The sequence below is a fragment of the Protopterus annectens genome, chromosome 3.part0, assembly GCF_019279795.1.
Source record: "Protopterus annectens isolate FY-2018-M chromosome 3.part0, PAN1.0, whole genome shotgun sequence".
In the NCBI taxonomy this organism is placed as follows: domain Eukaryota; kingdom Metazoa; phylum Chordata; order Ceratodontiformes; family Protopteridae; genus Protopterus; species Protopterus annectens.
In genome coordinates, this window is record NC_056731.1 from 1,668,575,375 (window position 1) to 1,668,600,393 (window position 25,019).

At 37.9% G+C, this 25,019-nt stretch overlaps 1 protein-coding gene across 1 annotated transcript in view; it reads right to left on the reverse strand.

Moving 5' to 3' along the window:
• Positions 1-12,056: 12,056 nt before the first annotated feature.
• ABRA (actin binding Rho activating protein) overlaps positions 12,057-25,019 on the reverse strand; it is a 100,249-nt gene continuing 87,286 nt past the window's right edge. The window contains exon 2 of the mRNA XM_044065709.1: positions 12,057-12,972. Coding sequence (XP_043921644.1) covers positions 12,489-12,972 — 484 coding nt within the window. The 3' untranslated portion in view covers positions 12,057-12,488. The remainder of the gene's footprint in view (positions 12,973-25,019) is intronic.

The window sequence follows — 25,019 nt, forward strand, 5'->3', positions numbered from 1 at the left end:
TACAGATTGTACCTAAAGGTTTACGCTTAAGACACCTTTGGGGATTGATTTTAACAGTCATGTCATTTATGAATTCAACCAAATGTTTGATGAGTTTGGCTTTTTGTTCATGAAGAAACTTATGAAGTACAATGAGGAAAAATATGTATATTAACTGAAGAAATTGAGAAGGTCAATGAGGAAATTATTCAGGACCAAAGTTTTGAACAATGGTACAATTATATCACAAACAGTTCCAAATGGTAGAACAAAGGTAGTAGATACAAATGAGGAAAAACAAGAAAATTGAAAGGGACCTTTTATACAAGAACAATAGAGCCTATGTGTGGCCAAATGGGAGGGCCAAACATTCCCTTGAAGTAGAAAGGGATTTTAGATGTCGTAAGGACACCCTTAGATATGAGGAGGAAGAAAATTTTCAGGGGGGGAGATTTTATCCACCTGCCAAAACCTACAAAAAGAGGTTTTAGGTTTTCAGACTGGGGTAACAAAGGACGTTGAAGTATCCCACCCCCCGAATGAAGTTTACATTCAAGATAACTTCACTCTCAGTAATTCCCAAGCTTTATTCCCGAACTTTTCAGTAGATGAACAATTTTCAAATAATGAGAATAATTCACACACTGAGAACACAAATTTAACTATCCACACATCTAATGGTTTTAATGTATATAACTACATGGATGTAAATATTAATGAAGAATTTTTTTCTTTGTTTAGCAAAGGGATGAAATATATACCTACGGCAAAATTCAATATAATAGATACAATTAAGGAGATGAAATTGTTTTGCCGGAGACTTAATTTGGCTATACAGTTCAATGAGATAGATGGGAGTGACAGTTATAACAATGTTAAAAAATACAAGAAAAAAAGTGCTTACATCCCTTCTTATCACCCAAATGTAGCCAATTTTGAAAAACTTGTAAGTAAAGATATATATTGGTTTTATTCGAACATTAAAAGCAACCCAGATTATAGGGGACTATACAAGGACAATTTAAGTATCAAAGAAAGGGAAGTTTTGGAAAATGTTTTGACCAATCAATAAATTAGGATCATGAAACCAGATAAAGGTGGGGGTATAGTTATTTTTTCCACCTTGGATTATAATAAAGAAATAAACAACATCCTCCACCTTTCTGGAAATTATGAAGATGTATCAATGAACCAAGTCAATATTGGTTATAGGAGAATTGATTTAGTAATAGAAGAATACTTATTGGATGACCGAATAAGTAATGAAGTTTATGAATTCATTCGAGAAGAATTTCCAAAAATGGCCATTATATTCGGCATCCCCAAAATACACAAATGTTTGAACAATCCCCCATTCAGACCTATTATTTCTGGGTCAAAATCGAAAACATACAACATGGGGGTAATTATTGACGGATGGATCAAACATGTTTATGACAATGTTAGACATCTTACTAAGGATTCATGGAATTTCTTAGCAAATTTGACTCCAGATATTTGGCAGAGTGACCTTTTATTTTTGACAATTGATGTTGTTGACCTTTTCTCAAGCATTCCAAAGGATATAGGTCTGGAATATTTCTTTGTAAGCTTAAGAAAATATTCCACTTTGAGTTGGGAAAGAATTAACCTCATTGTTGACATGATGGGGCTGATTTTGGATTATAATTTTTTGCAGTTTCAGGGAGAAATGTTTAGGCAGACCAAGCTGCTGTATGCTTGTGCCCTATTTGCAAATCTGGTCATGCTGGAATGGGAAACCCAATTTGTTTTCCCTAGTGAATTCTACCAACACATAGCTTTTTACACAAGATACCTGGATGATTTATTCATCCTTTGGAAGGGACCTGAAGATCTGGTAAAAAGCTTTATTGATTATTTAAACAACACCACCAGTTTTTTGAAATTCACTTACAAAGTGGAAAAGGAAGGGATTTCATATCTCGATACATATGTCAGCAACAATAATCAAGGATTTGAATCAAGAATTCATAGGAAGAACACTTTCTCCAATGATTACTTATTTTATGGGAGTAGCCATCCACCCCATGTTTTCAAAAACGTGTTTAAGGGTCAATGCACGTATGTCATCCAATAAAACCATTATGGCGAAAGAACTAGAAAACATCTTTAACATGTTCAAAAAAAGAGGATACCCAGATTCTTTGTTGTTCCCCATAATTACATTTGTAAAAAAGGAATGGGGACAGAAGTATCCACCTTTACTGGTGAAACCTTTCATTAGCAATAAGAAAGCTAACCTTAGTAATAATAACATTTGTGTAATTATGTATAGTCCATATACAAGTGTTGTCAAAGAAATTTTAATTAAACATTGGAATATATTAACTGTATCAGAAGATGTTAGGGAAAATAGTGGGGACCATGACGAAATGTGTTTACAAGACATCCGTAAACATTAAAAACATGTTGGAGAGTAAAAATGCTGTTAAAAAAGTAAGGGACAGGGACATCAACAATAAAAAAGGAACAACAAAGTGTGGGACGTGCAATCAGTGTAAGTTTATTAATGAAAATAAAACTATAAATTTGAAGAATACCAGCAGGACTAGGCTGGTCAATTTGACAAGCAATTGTAACATATCTAGGGTAGTATATATTGCAGTGTGCACTGTTTGCAACGCATATTACATTGGGAAGACTGAGAGAAAATTAAAAACCAGGATTTATGAGCATTCATACAAGATTAAGAAACAGGATTGTAATAATGCCCTCAGTAAGCACGTTTTAGATAGAGGGCAGGAACACACTTTTGTCTTCAGTATTATTGATCATATTGATTCCAAAGGTTGTGTGGGCAATTGGAAAGTCTTTTTGGGGCTACTGGAAAGTAAGTGGCAAATGTTTTGTGATGCCACTACGAGTCCTGGATTAAATGACCATATTAGCATTAAACCATTTTTATTAATGGAATGAATTTAGGTAACTTTTATTATTATTTTTTGAAAGCATTTCTTCATAAAATTATTGTATTATTAAATATTGTTCATATTTATATTTATAATATACATAGTTTTTTAGGCAGGATATAGTTTGTAGCTTTTTAATTAATCATTTAATTAACCATCTTGTTAGGAACAGTTTTTTGAATTTTGGCGCCAAAATTAATTATAAAAGGTTGACTAACACTATGTTCGTGGTTCTGATGAAATCTGCATTTCCTGCAGATGAAAGCACTTAACCAGGGAAGATTTTAATGTTTCAACTCAATTTGATCTTGTTGTTCTGTAAGGAATAAAAGTTTTTTATTCAACTCTTCTGTTCGAGCTATGGTATTTCTGGGACCCCAACAAGGATTGTTACTTGGTTTTATTGGCCTGAAAATTGTCCATTAAAATGATGAAACAAGTTATGGTCATTCCGAATCGCCAATTAGCTGAAGCACCTGATGTTCATAACGGTCATTTGCATATATCCCATGTGCCTCTATTACAAGAGGTTTGTGAGGTCACTCAGTGGAAGTTCTAGCATTGCTGGAGTTTTCATTTTGTTTTTACTGATTGTTTTTTTCAGTGACCTTTTCACTCATTGTTTTAGTTTTTTGTTTGGGATATTTTTGCAGTGACCCTAATGATAATGGACATCAGTTGGGTATAACAGCCCTGTGTTTCTATTGGTTAGTCAAACCCTCTGCTTGTGCTGTGCTGACGAGGTAATAACAAAGCCGAAATATGCATATCCACAGCTAGTGGGGTTTGGCTTTATTGGCCTGTAATTCTCCATTAAAACAATGAAACAAGTCACAGGCATTCAGAATTGCCAATTAGCTGAAACACCTGATGTTCATAAGGGTCATTTGCATATATCTTATGTGCCTCTATTACAAGAGGTTTGGGAGTTCACTCAGTTGAAGTTCTAGCATGGCTGGAGTTTTCATTTTATTTTTACTGAATAATATCAAAGAAGAATAAGAAAAAACAGAATATCAAAAAGGGAATATACAGATATGATTCAAAGATAATGGGCATTTTAAAATGGCAAGAAAAGACTTAGGTGTGTGGTATAATAAGCAAAAAGATAAATTATTAGTTGAAAAAAGAGATTATATACGTGCATATCTGAAAACACGGACAAATGTGAATGAAGTGTGGCTAGAGTAATATATATACACGGAAGGAAAATAATAGGGACAATACATGATAATATAGGCTACGCAGAAAATAATTAAAATAAAAATCAGAGAAAATGATTCAGACCTGAAAATGAGTGTGAAGGAACCAACTGTGGTGGTGTATCCATCATTAAAACCAAATACACTTTAAGACTGCTCAAACAGCATGACTCTCTTGAAGTACTCCATGTCCAATTAACTACTAGGAAAGTACCACACCACGTCATTGCTAGCTACAGATCCCCCGTAATCCAGGGTAAGCATACCACCTTCCTCGATTTACTGGAATTCCTCACCAGACAGCCCAACATCTTAGTCATGGGAGATTTCAACTATCCTTCCATAAAATGGGGGACATATGAGCAAAAACACACTTGCATAGAGGTTCCTAGACTTTGTTAACACAAATGCTCTGGAACAGATGGTTTGCACCCCCACTAGGGGCTCTAATGTTCTGGACATAGTACTCACCAACATGTGGGTGGGTCACTGTACATCCCCATGCGTGATGACTTCCCTGGTTAGGTCAGACTACAAACCAGTCTCGTTTGAATTAACTACTGGAACTGACACGATCACAGAAACAAAAATTATAAAAAACTTCACCAAAGCTAACTACAGCCTACTAAGTGATGGTATAAAAATCTCCATACCACCTGCAATCGTAGACATCAATGATCACTATGCAGAAGTGTACCCAAATGGCCTGTACAAATGCTTAAGTGACTGCATAAACTCTGCTGTACCAGACTTGATCAAAACCAGGTCTTCCTGTAAAAACAAACCACCATGGTTGACTTTAAGTATAAACAGATTATATAACAAGAGGAAGAAACTGTTGCCCAAAAACAAATGGGATATCACTTTGTAGAGGAAGAATTCCCTCCTAAGCCTAAACAAGAAAATCAGAAATCTTGTAAAGTCTTCTAAAGCAAATTACAAAACTAAAATTGCATCCCTAGTCAAGGATAATCATAAGGCATTCTTTAACTACATCCAGAGTCTAAAAAGGAATGCCCAGCTATGTGCTGAATGGGTTGTAGAAGGGATCACTCATACTACACTAGAAGATATTGCCAACCTGCTAGCTAACAGATTTAGTGCAAACTTCACACTCCTATCCCCACATACCATATCCCAAAGCAATACCTGACACCAGCCCTCTGCCTACTACCTCTAGAGAACAGGTCATATCTGTGCTCGTCAAGGTCAAAAACACGGCCTCAGTGGGACCAGATAATATCCCAGGATGTTTACTAAACAATCCAAAACAAGACCTAGTAGACCCACTTGGTGCTCTGTTTAATCATAGCTTGAGAACTGAATATGTTCCTAGAAAACGGAGAACAGCAACAGCAATTCCCCTGCACAAAGGGGGCCATCATATGATCATGGGAACTACAGACCCATAAGTCTAACCAGTCTCATCTGCAAGTCCATGGAAAGAATTATCATGGATCTTATCAACAGGGATATAGGCAACCTGCAAATGCTGGACCCAACACAGTTTGGTTTTGTAAAGGGTAGAACATGCTTATTAAATCTGGTAGACTTTTTTGAGAATGCCACCAAAGCCATGGATGAAGGTAAGACAATGCACACAGCCTGTCTCAACCTTGCCAAGGCTTTTGAAACAATTCCCATTTCTGGCATCATTGAGAAACTCTCCCAGATAGAAAGTAACCCTTATGTTACTAGATAAGTAGCCAATTAGCTCAACAACAGAACGCACTATCAAAATAGGTGACTCCACTTCCACCAGTAGACCCATCATCAGTGGAGTACCACAGAGGTCTGTGCTGGGCCCCTTACTGTTTGGCATATATCTCAGAAGTTCAGGCCAAAGTAGATGGACTTTGGCTCACCAAGTATGCTGATGATTGCAAACTGGGAGCAATCACTGAATCCCCTAACAATGTCACCATATTACAAGAAGGGCTAACACAAACAAATGATTGGTGGCAAAGCCATGGTCTAAAAGTAAATGCAAAAAAAATGCATTATTATTTCCTGGTGCAAAACAGAATTCACTACAAATTACAATATTGACAGCACCCCCCTGAGCTCCAACCCAGTGATGTGAGACTTGGGAACACAGGTTGTTAATAATCTGAACTTTGACCACCAAGTTTCCACAGTGGTAAGGAAAGCCTTCTACATAGCTCACCTCATAAGCAAGGGCATAGCATCCAAGTCAAGGGATATTCCAACTCCACTGTACGTGATCCTCATCAGACCACTAATAGAGTATAATGCACGCTTTTGCATGTACCTTACCAGACAGCTGAAGCAGCTGTAGAGACTTAAAAGGTTTCTCACTAAGAAAATACAGGGACTCCAAACTATGACCTACATGATCAGGCTGAAAGCCCTGTCACTTTACTCTGTATCTTATAGGCTGGTGAGAGGTGACTTGTGCCTGGCCTGCAGGGCAATCTCCAACCCTGCCCTAATGGAAATGCTGCACATCCACAAGTCAAATGGCTCAAGAGTCACTTGCTCTATGGACCTCAACCTAACTTGTGACATTAACTGATCATGCTGGAGAGACAGATATGTTTCCCAAAGACTGCTGCTTCGCTGGAATAGACTCCATATTCATGTAAAACAGAGCTCCTCACTGACCCTATTCAAATGCAACCTAGATAATTGGATTGGAGACCACCACTCATGTCCCTCATGGACAGGTGTTGCCAGTGTTGATCACAGACCCACTCTGTTCATAAATTCATTCTGTGAACTACCCAAAAAAGAACACATGGGGATATTTGGGATTAATATGGATAGGCTTGTAAAGACTCTAAGGCTGCTACCCTAATAACCTCCTATGAACCTATAAACCTATGAATGAACTCTATAGGAAAAACACGTAGGAAAGGAATACAATAATATGGAGCAGAAAGTGATAAAATAATTAGAAGTACTATGAGAGGTGAATATGGAGACAGGACACTGTATAAACAGTATCGGGTATGAGTTTTGTCAACAAATGGTACAGTGTCAATTAGCAGACCTAGCTGTGGTATACAAGAAAACTTCAGTATATGAAGGGGTGGTAAAATTAATGTGGAATAAAAAGGAGTCAAAGAAGATCTGGCAATGCAGAGAAAAGCTATGCAGTTGAAATGATGTTAATGGGTAAAATTAATATATAATATGCGGGACAGAATTGCAGAAAGTACAAAAGCAAAGCAGGACCTCCGGGGAAAGAAAATGATGTAAGAAAGACGACATTGTTAATCTAAAAAAAACAAGTGAGAGTGTTAATAGAGAACAGAAAGGTGAGTTACATATCCTAGTTGAAAGCAATGCATTTGAGAACCTAAGATATGATCATCCATGGGAAGCATGAAGTAGGACACAGTTTGCAAAATTATTTATGGCTTTCATAAGAATTCCAAGAACTGTCAGAAATGCAGACATGTAGGCATCAATGCGAAAATTCATACTGCAGATCAATAATGAACTGTTTTATATGCTATAGAATAAAAGCATAAAACAAGGATGCATTTTGAGATTGTGGCTGCTCATATTGTGTATAGATAATTGGTTAAAATGAGAATGTTTGATGCACATGTATAGGACAATAAGTAACACAGAATACCTGTTGCTTTAGACATATACAGATAACATCACAGTTATAACTAAAAAATTGGAAAGTATAGAAGAAACAGTAAAGTAAGAAATTGTTCTGTTTACCTGAAGAAAACTGTGGGATTTGTAAATACACCTGACATGGCAGGCATGAAAGGAATGCATAATTATTTCACACATAATTTTTGGAAAAAATATATTTTGAAGAAAAAAGTGGTGATGCAAATGGATCAACTCTACAGTATTTTATATAACATATTATGAACCTTTTCTAGCATTAATCAGATAGTAATGGCAAGGCTTTATGATATATTTTAAATCGAAATTATGGGGAATGTATAGAACAAATTAACCCAAGGAATGGAATACAGAACAGGAATATACAGAGAGAGTTTTATGAACCATTAAAATTTGGTATTCCCATAATGTAAATATACATGAATGTGTATTATTACATTGTGCTTTTTATAAAAATGTAATAAAAATAAAGTAAGGAGTTGGGAATTAATTCAAAAACAAGAGATAGAAGTTCTGTTAAGGTAGAGGAATATTGAAAAGGATAGTCAGATTTGTAGCATTACTTGGAGAGTGGGCCTTAAGAATCTGATGATTAACGCAGTAAAGAAATGCAAATTAGAAAAAAATCAGGATTTTGGAAGCGTGGGAAGGCATTGAAAAAGAGAAAAAAAATAGATATTACAATTGTTATAATTTTGAAAAGGTAAAAGTAGAATAAACTAATTTTGGGCCTCTTGTGGATAGTGTGGAAGGGGAGATGTGAAGCAGTGTTATTCAATAAGACCTGGCACAAAGAAAAGAACTTAAGGGGCATATAGTATGAAATACAGAAAAATAGAATAATTCCAAAGAGATGTAATGCTTAAGATTGTTTTGAAAAAAAAGTTTATAGAGAACGCAAAGAACAATAAAAATCTAATATATGTAAGAAATAAATAGCTATGTTGCGTGTATATTATGAGAAATTATAATAAAGACCCCCTACTGCTTTTGGTGAGTAGTCTGTGATCATTTACATCTACTTGAACTACTGTCAACTCAGGCAGATGGGACCTCAGTTTAAAGTCTCATGCAAAGTATGAACTCTCAGGCGTGCAGACCCCTTCCTATGATATTAATGATTAGAAAAAAAATAAATGTGACCACCTAGTATGGGAATACAATCCACAACCTTCTTATCTTTCAACATCAGATGTGATAGCTCAATTAGTAGAACTCTAGGGTTTGATTGCCTCTTCATGCATCTGCTGCTGTTTTGGGACAGCTTGGTAGCTCAGTGGTAGGATCTTTGCCTTAGCTTCAGGATCTGTGATTCAGTCCTGACCTATGACCACTTTCTGTGAGGAGTGTGAATGTTTTTCTGCTTAGCACAGAGTATTAAGGCTACAAGCTGTTAATAATCTGCTTCCAGGAGTTCAGGGTTTGATTCCCTTAACTTCCATTTGCCTACTTTGTGACTCAGCAAATCATTTAATGAGACAGATCTCTAAGGCAATCGGGAAACAGGGTTAGGCTTTTCCATGTTGTCCTTGACTGCATGACTAATAACTACCTATGACACTATGACTGTGCTATTTGAGACACAAACACTTTTGCTCATGTAGTATTAATGATGCTGCTATGCTATTGAAATACTTGCACAAACTAGGCGTGCAGTTAATGAGCGCAATTTTGACATAGAAATATTTGATAGAGATATATTTCTCCAGGCTGTAAAGTTTGCTCGGTTTATAGCTGTCTAATGATACTACATAAAAGGTGCTGCAGCCATACCAATCTTGATGAACTTGAGGGTGTTGGAATATAAGCCAATGAGGAACCTTTGCAGATGATTGTATGAAAGGGAACAATGCAAATTATTCTGGATCCAACTTTTGATTGAGTCTTGCCAATCAAATCAACCACTTCGTATAATATATATGTCATATAACTTCGACAAGTTTAATGTGGGTATTCTGCAAAATTGCTGCTTGGTTGCTAAGTGCCGAACATACAACTATAGAGTAAGGTTAGCAGACCCAAGACCTCAAGAGAGGTTACTGGGGATTGTGTATCCTGCCAAGACTGGTTTGTGAGTCTTGGCCCCAAAGAAAAATGCCTAACTCATGTTTGAAATCACTTGAACTCTACATATCTTATTACAACAGGTTATTTGTTGCATGCCACAGTAACCCTGCTAGGAAAATATTTTTTCCTAAATAGTGAGTAATGCTTCTCTTTTTCCACACCCATATTTTTTGTTTCACATCATAAGGCTGTGAAAGAAAAACCTTTACCCAAGAGTACCACACAAAACATCACCCTTAATGTTGTTGGAAGCCAGGATTAAATCACCTCTGTACATGGATGACGGGGTCTACATGACTCTTCTGCTGTTGTGTCTGTAGGATTGCAGTGATACATAAATTATTACCTAAATTACCAGCAAGGATCTTGCCATATGTGGTGTAGAGAGGATAGCCAGTCTTTTGAGCCTAAACCCTAGTGAGGTTTGTACAATACTGGAAAAGAAAGGCTAAAAAGACAACAATGAAGTTTCAAAGGAGGAGACTTCTTTCCCACATCTTGGAAAACAGTTTCACCAACTTCATAGATAAATCAGATACAGGTTTGTTTAGCTTCAAGTTGAAACTTATCCTTCCGAAGTGACAATGTAAGTAAGCATATTATTCATGAGAAGTTATCATGTTGAGTAGAAATGAAACTTTACCTACATCTGGTGATGGAAAAAATTACGTTGTGAGATTACAGCTGATATTTTCATAATCAGGCTTTTTGATTAAGCAGACATGTGCTCTATTTGAAAGAGTTTAGCAGCTGTAAAATGGGGAAGAAACTGAAGATATAAAAACAGTACTGAAGATAAATTAAATGATGAAAAATATAGTGCATACTGATGAATCATTGCTGATGAAGGTAATAGAGCCAAATGGCAGAAGAGAAATGTGGAAGATGAAGAACTGAGCCTACTTACACACACCATCATTAACAAAGGTGATGATAACAGGAGGCATCCAAAAGAGGGTTAGTACTTAATGAAAATACAGAAGAGTTTTGCAGGGGGTTGGTACCACATGGTGATAGTTTCCATAAACCACTGGCTGAGATACAGCTGTGAAGTGAGAGCACTGTATCATATAACAATCATATAAAGTGCAGCAAAGACTCTTGTCAAAGAGTACTTTACCATAACATAAACATATGTAGTGCAGCAAAGACTCTTGTCAAAGAGTACTTTACCATAACATAAACATATGTAGTGCAGCAAGGACTCTTGTCAAAGAGTACTTTACCATAACATAAACATATGTAGTGCAGCAAGGACTCTTGTCAAAGAGTACTTTACCATAACATAAACATATGTAGTGCAGCAAGGACTCTTGTCAAAGAGTACTTTACCATAACATAAACATATGTAGTGCAGCAAGGACTCTTGTCAAAGAGTACTTTACCATAACATAAACATATGTAGTGCAGCAAAGACTCTTGTCAAAGAGTACTTTACCATAACATAAACATATAAAGTGCAGCAAGGACTCTTGTCAAAGAGTACTTTACCATAACATAAACATATGTAGTGCAGCAAGGACTCTTGTCAAAGAGTACTTTACCATAACATAAACATATGTAGTGCAGCAAGGACTCTTGTCAAAGAGTACTTTACCATAACATAAACATATGTAGTGCAGCAAGGACTCTTGTCAAAGAGTACTTTACCATAACATAAACATATGTAGTGCAGCAAGGACTCTTGTCAAAGAGTACTTTACCATAACATAAACATATGTAGTGCAGCAAGGACTCTTGTCAAAGAGTACTTTACCATAACATAAACATATGTAGTGCAGCAAGGACTCTTGTCAAAGAGTACTTTACCATAACATAAACATATGTAGTGCAGCAAAGACTCTTGTCAAAGAGTACTTTACCATAACATAAACATATAAAGTGCAGCAAAGACTCTTGTCAAAGAGTACTTTACCATAACATAAACATATGTAGTGCAGCAAGGACTCTTGTCAAAGAGTACTTTACCATAACATAAACATATGTAGTGCAGCAAGGACTCTTGTCAAAGAGTACTTTACCATAACATAAACATATGTAGTGCAGCAAAGACTCTTGTCAAAGAGTACTTTACCATAACATAAACATATGTAGTGCAGCAAAGACTCTTGTCAAAGAGTACTTTACCATAACATAAACATATGTAGTGCAGCAAGGACTCTAAAAGAAGAAAACTCTATTACACAATAACCATACACGCTGCAGCAGATGACTCTAAAGGGAATGCACTGTACCATACAATAATCAAAGTGCATCAGTGAACATCTTTGTAAAGAAAATGTGTTTACTTGTAGTTATGAACAATAGTTTAAAACAAGGGAGTAACTGTAATGTCATGGTAAGAGATTACTGAACCAACTGGGCAGAAGCATATAATTAGCAAGTAGATAAGAAATACTTTCGTTTTCATACATGGTTTGGTTAGGTCACATGTGGAATGCAATGTACAGTTCCTGTTACCTACATATAAAAACAAACACTAAAAAGGCTCCAACATAAGTTTAAGACTCAGATAACAGATCTGAGGAGCAAGAAATGAAAGAAGTTGTCATTCTCAAATGTTGTTGGGAAAAGGTTCATAAAACAGCATTCTGATTATTATATAAAATAGAAAGGGTGAAAAATACACAGCCATGTGGGTCAAGTATAATAAATTCCAGGATGTTTCTTTCAAATAAAGAAATGCTGTTTATGTTCTTTATACTAGCAGAGTAATAATGACATCATCATCTCTGCCTTGCCATAACATTTCCCCTTCAAAGTACACAAGTCCATGTTTCCTAGCTCTCATGAGAATTCCAACAACCTTGTCAGAAATGCGGACATATCTGTCAAACAGTTCTTGGAAGGTAACTTGAATCAATCCATCAGGTCCAGGGTCTGTCATTGTACTTATAATAAAGCACAAGTCTCTCATTTCTCGATGAATGTGGGCCTCAGCTCTTTGGGCCCTTTCTGCAGTCTTTGAGCCCTCTTTGGGACGTCCATAACCCTCATCGCCTTTCTGGAGACGTATGCTCATTGCATAATCGTGGTCAAATTCATCACTGAATGGGTTCACCTTCTGTTTTATAACGTGTTCATCTGCCCAGCCTTGCCACTTGCTCTTTAGATTTTCCACAGGACTATATTTCTTATATGCCATGTTGATACTGTTGATCTCATCCACAGGCCTTGGTTTCCTGAAAAAGAACAGCCTTTTAAATTTCTTCGTAATTATCCTTCTTGTAATTTAACATTTGTAATAGAAGGTAATTGGTTTTCTAAAGCACTGAAAGTGAGAAAATGCAGCCACAAAAGGTTACAAATCAAAATAATTCCTGCAATGTATGTAGAATATAAGGAATACATTTTTGCAGCTGCACACTGTTCTTACAATGCAATAAAAATAAAATTTAAGAATACATTTAATTTAACTTACATATTTCTGATTTCACTAGTTAAACTAGAGGGAAGTCTTCCACAGAAGAGTTTTTTTAAAGGGAAACATTATTGTGTTACATTTGTTATTCTTGTTAAACTATTTCATGTAAGACACAACTTATTATCTATGAAGTCTCAGATGTAAGTTATAGGAACTGGAAGTATTATCTTAAATGTTGGTAAGTTTGTCAAATTTTATTTTTACAAGCTTTTGTTACACATATTACTATTCACCTACTATTCAGGCATGACCAAAGGGCAATTTCAGGTGTACTCTCCAGTCCAGCTGGTGAATCTGGGTATCCTGAGGCAATGTTACAACTGCCTCATGTACACAGACAAGCCTCTCCTCCTACCAAAAAAACACTAACATATGTGAGAGATGCAATTATACTGCCAAACTGGAGGCTAAGCTCTCTCCACCCAAGACTAGAACAGACAGTCAAGAGGAGAAGGTTAACACTTGCACCACACCTCCAGCCACACATAGACCTACTAAACCAGCACTGGCAAAAAATACACATAAATACACAAAATCATACTCAAAGGCTCTAAATAACAACCTGCAAATGTATCAGAGACCTCCAAAGTAGACACCCAAACAACCTGCACCTCCCGTCACAAACCAGACAACACATAAAACACAAAATCAGTGTGCCGTACAGTCACAGCCCTTAAGGTGAAATAACATACCTAACACACTAGTAACAGGTGACTCTATAGTCAGGCACACTGATGTCCCACTCACTATGCTGGACAAGCAGAAGGTTACTGTTAGCTGCCTGTCGGGAGCCAGAATCTGCCACATAACACAAGCACTCAGGTTACTCCAGAACAAGTACAAATATGACTCTGTCATTGTTCATGTTGGTGTCAATGACCTGAGACGTACCTCCCTGGACTACATGAAAAGAGACATGGAAGAGGTCTCTGATCATGTATCCCAGGCTGGTATGACCCTGACCCTGAGTAGCATCCTGCCCTAACCAAGAATGATACCTCAGTATAAAGAAAAAATGATCAATTTAAAAAATTGATAAGCTTCTGGTGTCATTCAAAGGGGATCCAGTGTCTGTCAGCCTGGGACGACATGCTCGACAAGCTTCGTTGCTTCGCAAGAGATGGCTTGCACCTGTCACCCCTCGGCTTTCGAATACTGGCCAAGGCTCTTGCTGCCCCCATAGTGCCTTTTTTAGGCAAGGCTCAAAAGTCAAACCCACCTCTGTAAACAGTACAATTAACAAAAAACTGAGGGTTATGCTACTCAATGCCAGGAGTTTAAATCTCAAAATGCATGCGCTCAAAGCACTCCTCAGTATGGAGAATGTCGACATCTGTGCAGTAACTGAAACCTGGTTCAAGACTCCAGAGAGCACCCCAGCACTACCAGGCTACAACTCATACCACATGTTTCGGCCACAGAACACAGACTGAAACACAAAAGGAGGGGTTGTATCCATATTCATCAAGGATACCTACACCTCCAGGTTAGTGGCGCAGTATGATACCTCTGAGATCATCCATGTGCAATTAACATCGGGCAAATCTGCAATGCAAATTGTGGCCTGCTACAAATCACCCTCCATGACCCAGGACCACCACTCCACCTTTCTGGAGACACTGGAAAACATGAAGGTCCTACCGGACACCCTGATATTGGGCGATTTCAATTACCCTACCATTAACTGGGAAAACTACTCAAGTACAAACTCCCAGGCCCAGCACTTCCTGGAATTCATCAACTCAAATGCCCTGGATCAGCTGGTAAACTCCCCAACCAGAGGTGAAAACATATTGGACCTGATCATCACCAACATGGGCGACAGGTGTTCCACACCGGAGGTCAATCCGTCACTGGTTAGATCAGACCATAAACTAATCACTCTGGATGTCCACACCCCTCCACCACCCCCAACTAAGGAAACCACAGTAAAAAACTTTTCTAAAGCAAACTTCACCTTACTTAAGACAGAGGCAGTAAGTTTCACAGCCCCCCACGCTAAAGGATAATGCTGCCCAAGATGCAGAGACCTTTACAAATGCACTCTATGAGCACCTACAAGGTTGCATGAATTGTGCCATCCCTAGCATAACCAAGACTCACTCCTCTTAGAGAAGGAAACCAGTCTGGTGGATCCCTGCCATAAACAGGGTATACAATAGAAGAAGGAAACTAGTTCAGAAAAAAAGCAAATCCCAAGAAGGAAAGACATTCCTGATCAGTATCAGTAAGAAACTAAGGTCCCTCATAAAATCATCCAAGGCTAACTTCGAAAGAAAAATAGTCAAAGATTCAAAAGATAACCACAAAGCCTTCTTTAGTTATGTTAAGAATCTAAGTGGCAACTCACAGATATGCACTGAACCTACTGATATTGCCAACATCCTGGCAGATAGATTCAGTGCAAACTTCATGACCCTCTCACCCCCAAAAGGGCCCACAACAATACCGGAAAAGTGTAGTGTCCCAGAAATCAGACGCACAGGTGAAAACAGCCCTTTCAAAGGCCAAAAACACAGCGTTAATGGGGCCAGATGGTGTCCCAGGCTGTGTCTTGAACAAACTACAGAACAAACTAACCCCCCCACCTAAACACGCTGTTCACCCTCAGCCTCTCCACAGGCTACGTGCCCATAGAATGGTGCACAGCAATGGTTATTCGACTCCACAAAGGAGGGGCCACAACTGACCCTGGTAACTATCACCCCATAAGCTTGACTAGCCTGGTCTGCAAAGCTATGGAGCGCATCATCATGGAACTCATTAACAAAGACATTGGGAACCTCCAAACACTTGACCCGACCCAGTTTGGCTGTGTTAAGGGCAGATCATGCCTATTAAACCTGGTTGACTTCTTCAAGACAGTCAGCAAGGCCATAGATGAGGAAAAGTGGTTCACACAGCCTACCTTGACCTTGCCAAGGCTTTCGACACCATTCCACACTCGGGTATTACAGAAAAACTCACCAGCATGAACATAAACCCCTACGTCACGAGATGGGTTGCCAACTGGCTTACAGACAGAACTCACACGGTAAGAATAGCGGGCCCCAGGTCCAACTCTAAACCAGTTACAAGTGGTGTTCTACAAGGCTCAGTCCTGGGACCCCTACTGTTTGGCATATACTTTTCAAAAGTATAGGCAAACAAAGGAGGACTATGGCTAACCAAGTTTGCTGATGACTGCAAACTGGGAGCCATAATTGACTCTCCGGCTGACATAGACATCCTCCAAAAGGGCCTTAGTGAGATGGACACCTGGTGTCAAAGTCATGGGCTCAAGCTAAATGCCAAAAAATGCATGGTCATCCCATTTGGGAAAAATAAAACACCCACAAATTACCACATAGGTGGCAGCCCCCTTAATATAGAGGCGGTAATAAGAGATCTGGGGACCCAGGTAGATAGTAATCTCTCCTTTGACAATCATATTGCCAAAGTAGTTAGGAAATCTTTCTATGTGGCCCATCTAATTACTAAAGGGTTCACATTTAGAAATAAAGAGGGTATAGTGCCCCTCTACTCGTCACTCATCAGACCCATGATAGAGTACAATGCCCCATTTGGGATGTACCTCACAAAACACTTCCAACAGCTGGAAAGACCACAAAAGTACCTCACCAAGAGGATTACTGGCCTCAAACATATGTCCTATGCAGCCCGACTGAAAAAACTCTGTCTATACTCAGTGGCATATCGCTTACTCAGAGGTGATCTTTGCCTGACTTACAAAGCCATGTCCAACTCAGAATTGATGGACATGCTCCACCTAAAGAAATCCAAGTCACTGCGAGCCATGCGCTCTAGTGATCTAAACCTCTCCACAACAATAAATAGAACATGCTGGAGGGGTAGATTCCTGTCACAGAGACTCCCCATACTTTGGAACAAAATTCCAAACTACATTATGCAGAGCCCCTCACTAACACTCTTCAAGAGAAACCTTGACAAGTGGATGGGTAACAGAAAATACACCCCTGGGATCACTTCATTGGCTCTGCTTGACAGAGGATCAGTTAATTAATCAATGGGGCGGCGAAAGCCGACACACTCTGGCTAGGCTTATAAATTCCCTCGTGCAGATAGCCTAATACCTACCTATGAACCTATGAACGTTTATACTGTTATTAAGTAAAATCTCTCTAACAATGTTATATTACACTTTGACTTTGTGTCATTACTAAAACAAAAGTAATGCTTAGAATGTGCCACTGTTTCAAGACTGCAATTATTTTCATACTTCTGACACTGACCATTTATTTATTTATTTTATTTGCAGTTTGTTTGCCAGGATGGCCCATTGGGCTGAGAAGAGCCCATTTTCAATGGAGTCCTGGGGAGAAAAGCTCCATAAAGACAATGTGTATAATAAACAAGTTATAAGTAACATAGTAATACAGAAGTACAGATAAAGACATGACATTTAAAGGTACAATTAGTAAAAATGCAAAAATAAAAATTATAAAAACATAAGTAAATATTTACAAATATATTTGTTCCTGATATAGAAATATAACAGTAGAGGCACGAAATACATAGGTTGCATGAGAGTTTTAGTAGGGAAGTGAGATAGTGGAGAAATGAGCAGAGAGGGAAGAGTTAGGAGAAGAAGAGAGTAAAGAAGGAGGTGTGGAGGTAGATGGCTTAGTGTGGGGTGGGAAAAGGAGAGAGGGAGGGAGAGGGAGAAAAAAGGGTGAGTTACTAAAGGAGTTATATAGGGTGGGAGCGGAAGCATTCCCAGAGGGATATTAGATGTGAGTGAAGAAAGGTTTTGAAGGTAGAGAGGCTGTCAGTGGTACGGATAAGCAGTGGCGGGGAGTTCCAAAGGTGTGCTAAGGAGAAGGATAGTAGATATTTACCTGGTGGGTGGGCAGACTTTTGCAGTTCAGTCAGATTCTGATTATTGGATTTTAGGAGTCTATCAGGTAGGTGCATTTTAAAGGTGGAGGCAAGGGAGAAGCAGAGAGAGGGACTGAATATGAGTTTGTGAGCATGGATGAGTTGAATGCAGGTAAGATAATTGAGCAGCTCTAACCAGTTCAGTGATGGGTGGAAGATCTGTAGCCTGAGACAAACTTGGAAATTTTGTTGTAGCAGAGAGTTTTGTTTTAAGAGAAGATGTAGGTTAGTAATGAGTGGGGCACCATATAGAAGAGAAGGGATGAGGTATGTGGTCAAGAGAACAAACTTGTTTGAGGGAGGGAGGTAGGAATTATTGTGTTAGAGCATACCAAGTTTCTGGTGTTTTTTTTATATTTATTTGTAGGTGGGTATCAAACTTAAGCTGATCATGAATGAGGACACCTAGTAGTTTAGCATCGGATACTATTTCAAGAGTTGTATTGTTCTGACTAGTGTTGGACAATGAGTTTTTGTCTATTGTGGTTGTTTTAGAAGGGGGTAAATATCATAAGTTTAGTTTTTGATGCATTGAGTGCTAGGCGGTTATCTAGCATCCATTGTTCAGTGGTGGAGAAGGCATCTTGGGTTAATTTTATGAGGGTGGAGGTGGAGGTGGCAGAACATATGATTATTGACTTGACTGTGTATTGGATAAGTTTTGCATTAGGGACTGTATGGTGGAAATCATTTATGAAAATATTGAACAGTAGGGGACCTAGTATGGAACCCAGGGGCACACCTGTGGGAGTATTGAGAAATGAGGAGGTTGAATTTTTCCATTTGACTGCTTGTTGTCTATTAGAGAGGTAACTGGTAAACCAGTTGATAGAGGAGAGGGATAGATTTAGATTAGAGAGTTTAGTTAGGAGAAGGTTGTGAGAGATAGTATTGAAGGCCTTTGAAAGGTCTAGAAGGAGGGTAGACACGATACAGCTGGAGTCACGGTCTTTGCTAACAGTTTTGAGTAAGGAGAGGAGAGCAGTGGTAGTGCTGTGGCCAGGTCTGAATCCATGTTGTATGGGAGTTAGCAGGTGGTTAAGGTAGAAGTTGTAGGTGGATACATTTTTCAAGACATTTAGAGAAGTTTAGAGATGGGGGATAAAATGACGATAGGTCAAAAATTAGGAATATTATTATTGTTGCCCCCTTTGTGAGGGGAATAATAAAGGCCTTTTTCTACAGTTGGGGTACATAGCCTTCTTGGATTGACTGATTTATTAGTATGCAGATAGGGAAGGCAATGGCTTTGGCAGTTATCTTTAGAAAGTTGGAAGGAATATTATCAGGGGGGTTGGAGCATGGTTTCAAGTTCTGAAAAAGTTTTTTATAGTAGATATTAGGATGGGTTTTATAGAGAAGGGAGGAGGTTGGGAGGTGGAAGTACTTGAGGAGGAAGAAATAGGGGAAGGTAGAGATGAGGATGTAGCATTATCAGTGAAGGATGATGTTAGTTTGGTTATGGAGTCAATGAAGAAAGAGTTTAATTGGGTGGCTAAATCCCTGTCTGAGAAATTTGAATCGGGGCAGGGGTTTTCTTTTCTACCTGAATTAAAGAGGGAGGTGATACCATTCCAGATTTTTTTAGGGTTTGTCTTGTGGTTATTTTGGAGTATGGATAAATAAGATTTGCGGTCTGATATAAGTTTTTTAACTTTGTTACGAAGTATTTTGTATTCTTTAAGGGTGATGGGAGTTTTATTTTTCTGGTGATGTTTCCAAGCTTTGTCTCGAAGATGCATGACAGCTAAAGTATCTTTGGTTAACTAAAGGACAGTTTTACTTTTAATTCATTTTGTTTTCAAAGGGCCAAAGGTGTTTAAAAAGTTTAAGAATGTTGTATTGAAGTAGGTAACGGCATTTTCCAAGGAGAGAGTTTTTAGAGGGCTCCAGTTTGTAAATTATGGTGAGTTTGAGAAGGTATTGGGATTGAAGTTTTTAGGGAGCATGTGTGTATATATATATATATATATATATATATATATATATATATATATATATATATATGAGATAGTTGTAAGGAGGAGGAAAGGTGATGAGCAAAAGTGAGAAAGTGATCACGTGATCACTGAGAGAGTCGGGGAGGGTGCCACTATCAGAGATGCAATGAGGGCGAGAGACCTGAATCCAGTCTAGGGTACTTCCAGAGGAGTAGTCCCTGGAAGGTCTAGTTGTGTAATTGATTAGCTGAGAGAAATTATAGAGGTTTATGTTTAGGGAGCTTGTAGGACATTGAATGGAGGTCCATTTAATATTCACGTCACCCAGGTTTATAATCATTATTCACATTTTTTCTGCTTATGAAAAGTGTCTGTTTTATAATGTGGCACTTTACTGAATTTTGGATTTTATGCAGAATTCTGTGGATGCTGCTTTGCCTCATTACCCATGCACTTATTTCTGAGTTATTTATTATTTATTTTATTTTATTTTACATTTCGGGAAAGTCTGACTGGACACAAGTCCTTTTTCAGCGGAAGCCTGGGGAAAGCTCCAGTTACAGCACATGTTAATAATTCATCATATGACAAGGATTACATAAATTTACATAAGAACAAAGCATAACAAAATTAAGCTAACATTATTCAGAATTAAAGTTTTGAGTACCAATGTTTGTAGATGTAACTTTATAGTTATCTCTTTGTTCGGGATGTCCTTCATATTATACTGGCAGAACTACTAGGGAGTTTTATAGGAGAATACATGAGCATTTTTATGCTATAAAAAAGGGGGATAGCAGTAATGCATGGGGAAAACATTATAGCAGTACTAAATGCAAAGGGGTGCCTAGATTCTTAGTGCTAGATAAGGTACTGGATTTTGATAATAGACATGAAGCTGAAGAAGAACTAGATTGGAGGGAATACTGCTGGATAGTTAAATTGAATGCAAGTATTCCCCCTGGCCTCAATGATAAAGAAAATTTTAAAATCTACTTAAAAAGAAAAGGTTAAAACATTAAACACAGGTATTATATGTATGCTATTAACCATCCATTTTTATTTATGTATGTATTTGAGTTTACAAAGCTGCCTTTAAATTGTGTTATTTGGATTAACTGAATTATTATTTAATTATTTAATTGATTTATTTGTATAAAAGAAGTGTTCTGTTTTATTCTCATTCAGTCTGAGGAAGTCTAGCATTAGCTGAAAGTGTTTACTGAATGAGCTGTCTTGGTGGAAAATTAAAGAAGCTGCTTTGTGACATATCTCTTTGTCATTATTCAGTGAGCTGTATATCAGTAAAAATGTACAGAATGATACAATGCTATACTGTATACATAATTATCATCATTTGGAAGTGGGAGGGGAGATGTGGAAAAAAGTGAAACTAGAGAAGTGAGAATAACAAGAATAAGAGAAATCTAACGAATGAAAATGAGGGTGGATATTTGACTTGGGGTTAGCCAGAACAAGATGGAGAAGGATTAGCCTAGGGTGTCACAGTGGCAAACCCAGTTAATTTGTAGGTGTGTTTTTAGAGATTTCATGAACTGAGATAAGGATGTTGCAGTGGTTATATTAGTGGACAGAGAGTTCCATTTTTTAGCAATATAGTTAGAATAGAGTAAGGCCTCTGCAGAGTTACTGGACTTAGTGACCTGAAGAAGCGGTTTCTTGTTGGAGCGTAGAACCCTAGTACTGGTATGAGATTGTATTAGGTTTTGTAATGCAGGGGTTTTATTGGGGAGGTAGAGTATCTTATAGGTTAGTATGAGGTGGTTATAGAGAAGGAGATGGGGGAGTTCAAGCCATTTGAATTGTTTAAGGGCTGCGCAGTGGTGAGTTTTGGAGGGGCTGTTGGTGGCAAATCGTGCAATTTTGTTAAAGCAGGTTTTAAATTTGGATAATTCTGATTTTCTGAGATTGGTGAGGATGGGAGTGACATATAGAAGTATGGAGATGAGATGGGTTTATGCTATTTTAACTTTTGTACTATTAGTGAGGAATGTTTTGTTTCTATATAGTCCCCCAAGTTTTTTGTGTACTTTCGTTATGGTGAGTGAGGTGTGAGTATCAAACATCATGTTGCAGTCAATTTCTACGCCTAGGAGTTTGGTGTGTGTGTGACTGGAGAGATGATTGTTTTGTTGTTAGAAAGTATGGTAAAGAAGGGTGGAGGAGAAGAAGAGTGATTAGTAGGGCGGAAAATGAGAAGATTGTTTTTCTTAGGGTTAAGTATTAATTGGGAGCTGGTAAGCTATTTTTCCACAGTGAGGAAGGAGGCTTGTGTTTGGGCTTGCAGTTCTTGGAGGGAAGGAGAAGAGCAGACTAGTGCTGAGTCATCCACATATTGGATGACTGAGGCTTCTAGAGTAGCAGTATGGAGGTTATTAGTGAAGATAGAAAAGAGTAAAGGTCCAAGGATGGAGCCTTGGGGAACTCCAAGAGTGACAGGTAATAGAGGTGAGAGTTCTTGTCTCCATTGAGCTGCTTGCTGCCTACCTGACAAATAGCTTTGGAAACAGGACATAGCAGTCTTACTAAGATTTAGTTTGGAAAGGTAGTTCATCAGCTTTGAAGAGGTCAAGAAAGACAGCGGAGACATACTTGCCATTATTTCTGTGGTTATTAACTGTGTGGGTAAATGACATACGTGCATTTGTAGTGCTGTGGTAGGGCATGAAGCCATGTTGGGTGTTTGTGAGAAGGTTGTGAGAGTTGAGATAGTCCATGAGTTGTGAGTGTACACATCTTTCTAATATTTTGGACAGAGGTGAGAGTATTGCTATGGGCTGATAGTTAGTTAACTCTTTAGAGTTACCACCTTTGCGGAGAGGTATAATGTATGAAATTTTCCAGATTTCAGGAACTAAATTTTCGGATATTGAATGGTTGATAAGAGTGGACACAGGATAGGCAAGGGCATCAGCAGCTATTTTCAGGAATTCAGGAATTTTCAGGAATTCAGTTATAGCATCAAATTATTTTTATGCTCCTTTTATATCCAGTTTAGTTGTCTTGAGGATGACCAGTATAACCAAATTATGTATCAGTGATGATTTTGCAAGGATAACTGCAGGACTTTATATGAGTAATACTGTTGAAATGCAGCCTGTAATTTTATGGTTGTAGATCTATAAATAACATTAGTTCATTGTCTGATACAACAGCAGGACTCCATGTCATGTTCAAAATTCATCATTCAAAACAATTATTTCCTGTTACTTGGCAGTGAAGCTTCTAATCACTATTGTTTAAGCACAAAAAGTTGTGATTGAAGCTGTCCTACTAGTGCAAAGGTTAGAGTCGCCCCTGCGATACTTGCAGTGTATGTTTGGGGACAGAGTGTAGCTGTGAGAGGGCTCAGTACAGAAGAAAGTATGAAAATACGAAACCAGCAACAGCAACAGAGTGAAACCAAGAATAGCGTAACACAACTTTATTTTCCGCTTTCGTCCGTAGACTTCATCAGAATGCAGAAAAGTAACAAAATCATGCCTTAAATACACCAGCTTGACTTAATCAGTGATGATCATTCAATTAACCATTTTAATAATTTAAAAATATATATGATAATGAATATCAAATAAACATCATAAAATGTTACAAATTTGTGTATGCATATAAAATGCCTATCAGAGTCATTTTATGTAATATGTAAACAAATAAAATTGTTGGTTTTATCCACCCTCAATTTCTGATGTCTCAAATAACATTTTACATTGATGGACTCATTAAGCCCAGGGGGGTGGTCTGACTTTAATTTAATTTGCCAGAAGGTTTCCCTCTCTAACAAAAAGTTTTTAAAATCCCCCTCCCTCATATCCTTGTAGCATACTTCTAAAATAGAAAATAAAAATTTGTTAAAATCCCTACATACAATGCTATGTTTAAAGAGGGCATTTTTATCATCTTTCGTCTTAATACAGTACAAATGCTCCCTAATACGTACTCTAAGTTCCCTCGTTGACATTCCTATATAAAATGCCGTGCAAGAGGAGCACAAGGCTATGTATACTATGCCAGAGGTGCGGCAATTTACATAGCCCGGTACCGAAAAAACTTTATTGGAGGTGATGACAGAAATATAGGGTCCAACAGAAATGAACCTACACATGTTGCACCCATTGCAACAGTGCATTCCTTTCTTAACCGTTAATCTATTATCCTTGGAAACCCTACTTTGTGTCAGAATACTTTTTAAATTGCATTCGTTTCTCTGGACAACCAAAGGTTTGTCACCTAAAATGTGACACATTTCAGAATTACCTCTAATTACCCTCAATTTTATTCAGAATATCCTTGATGTATCTTGTGTCAGAGCTCATTCCCAAGGTACACACTGTCCCAGTAGTTAATATGCTGTTGGTTTTAACTAGTTTAGTGTTGTTTTTGTTATTCGTTAAACACAGTATAGGTGCAAAATCAGTGTTGCGTCTATTAAAAACGTCTGTAGCAATATCAGTAAGTTCAACCAATGGAAAACCTCTGTCTGTAAAAAGGGAAATGATGAAACCAAATTCATTTAAGGCATCAGAATATTTGGACGTCAGATGACTGGCTCTGATAAACTGGCCTTTGGGAATGTTTGAAATAACATGTTTTGGGTGCCCACTACTATAATGGAGATACCCATTGTTGAAAGTTTGTTTTCTGTGGATGGAACTGTGTAATCTCCTTTCATCATCATCCCAAAATAAATTAACATCCAAAAAATCTATATTAGCACCATTGCCACCTATAGTGAATTGGATAAATGTTGAGTAAGAATTCATGTCTTTAAGAAACAAATCTAAATTCAAGTCCTTACGATCCATGATAAAAAATAAATCGTCTATAAAACGACAATGGAACATAATATGATACTTCTTAGCTAATATAGGCATGAAATCACACTCCCACATCGCCATAACTATATTGGCATATGCAGGAGCAGCTGGGGAACCCATAGCTGCTCCCT